This window comes from Triticum aestivum, chromosome 1B (assembly GCF_018294505.1).
Source record: "Triticum aestivum cultivar Chinese Spring chromosome 1B, IWGSC CS RefSeq v2.1, whole genome shotgun sequence".
Taxonomy (NCBI): Eukaryota; Viridiplantae; Streptophyta; class Magnoliopsida; order Poales; family Poaceae; genus Triticum; species Triticum aestivum.
Genome location: NC_057795.1, coordinates 574,838,727 through 574,840,321, shown reverse-complemented (window position 1 = coordinate 574,840,321; position 1,595 = coordinate 574,838,727). Strand labels below are relative to the sequence as shown.

General features: G+C 52.2%; 1 protein-coding gene across 1 annotated transcript; it reads left to right on the top strand.

Moving 5' to 3' along the window:
- Window positions 1-218: 218 nt before the first annotated feature.
- Window positions 219-1,232, top strand: LOC123095827 (agglutinin isolectin 3-like). The gene has a single exon (XM_044517398.1). It carries the CDS (start codon window positions 261-263, stop codon window positions 897-899), a length of 639 nt encoding a protein of 212 aa, XP_044373333.1. The 5' UTR covers window positions 219-260; the 3' UTR covers window positions 900-1,232.
- Window positions 1,233-1,595: the final 363 nt, after the last annotated feature.

Genomic DNA, 1,595 nt, shown 5'->3' with positions numbered 1-1,595 from the left:
AGACTTCATACACAAGTACGTAGTCGTACTGCCGCATCCATCAAAAACGGATCTGGCATCATATCACATGCATTAACACGTACACTCCTCGATCAGGTTAATTTCGTTGAATATGGGCGAACACGTGTCTGCGCCCCATGCATGGCGAGCTGCCACGTCGAATTCGACTGTGATCAGAACCCCTATATAAAGGGGGATCATCACCTGTTTACTCCACACACACACACAAGTGCACAACCAGCACCAAGAAAACAAAAAGGATGAAGATGATGAGCACCAGGGCCCTCGCGCTCGGCGCGGCTGCCGTCCTCGCCTTCGCCGCGGCGACCGCTCAGGCCCAAAGGTGCGGCGAGCAGGGCAGCGGCATGGAGTGCCCCAACAACCTGTGCTGCAGCCAGTACGGCTACTGCGGGATGGGCGGCGATTACTGCGGCAAGGGCTGCCAGAACGGCGCCTGCTGGACCAGCAAGCGCTGTGGCAGCCAGGCCGGCGGCAAGACGTGCCCCAACAACCACTGCTGCAGCCAGTACGGGCACTGCGGCTTCGGCGCGGAGTACTGCGGCGCCGGCTGCCAGGGCGGCCCCTGCCGCGCCGACATCAAGTGCGGCAGCCAGGCCGGCGGCAAGCTGTGCCCGAACAACCTCTGCTGCAGCCAGTGGGGGTACTGCGGCCTCGGTTCCGAGTTCTGCGGCGAGGGCTGCCAGAACGGCGCTTGCAGCACCGACAAGCCCTGTGGCAAGGACGCCGGCGGCAGGGTTTGCACTAACAACTACTGCTGTAGCAAGTGGGGATCCTGTGGCATCGGTCCCGGCTACTGCGGTGCAGGCTGCCAGAGCGGCGGCTGCGATGGTGTCTTCGCCGAGGCCATCGCCACCAACTCCACTCTTCTCGCAGAATGATGATCTTGCTAATGGTAGTATTGCAACGACGAATAATCCGTGGCAGTTCCATTGCCACGTACGGTTTTCCCTTCACTTACTTTTAGTACTAGTACTTAATAATTCTCTAGCTTGCAATATGACATGCAGGTTACTGCAGCAGAAACAAAATATTGCTGTAGTACATGCATGGAAATATTACCGAGAGAAGTGATGTGTGGCAATATAGAGTGTACTATTGTTGCCACAAATTAGTGTTCTTGTTATGACCTGCTGTCAGGATGCATGCATGCATCGCTGTTGTAATGTTGGAGTACTTCGTGATATCGTTGCAATATATTACCATGAGTGTCACATCATTACTCCCTTCGCTCAGTAAAAGTAAAAGTGTAAGTCTTGCATAATATAAAGCGGGGAAACCCTTTAGGCTGCGTTTGGCAGCAAAGTTTTTTTAAAGTTTTCTGAGAATACCGTGGTTTCTGAAAAATACCATGGTTTTGAATACTTTGCTGCGTTTGGCTTCAGAAAAAACCAAAGTTTTATAAACCACAGTATGCTAGAAACCATGGTCTTTTTGCAGTATTCGGAAAAGAGGTCCCGACCTCTTTTTTTAAAACAGAACGGAGAGAAATCTTCTGGGAGATCGCACTTGACGTTGCCGTCTACGTCTAGATAAGAATATTCAGAGCGATCCCATCATATTTTTCCTCTTTCTCT

What these genes read in the sequence shown, in the direction of transcription:
- LOC123095827 (XM_044517398.1), top strand. Translation starts at nt 261, where the DNA reads ATGAAGATGATGAGCACCAGGGCCCTCGCGCTCGGCGCGGCTGCCGTC.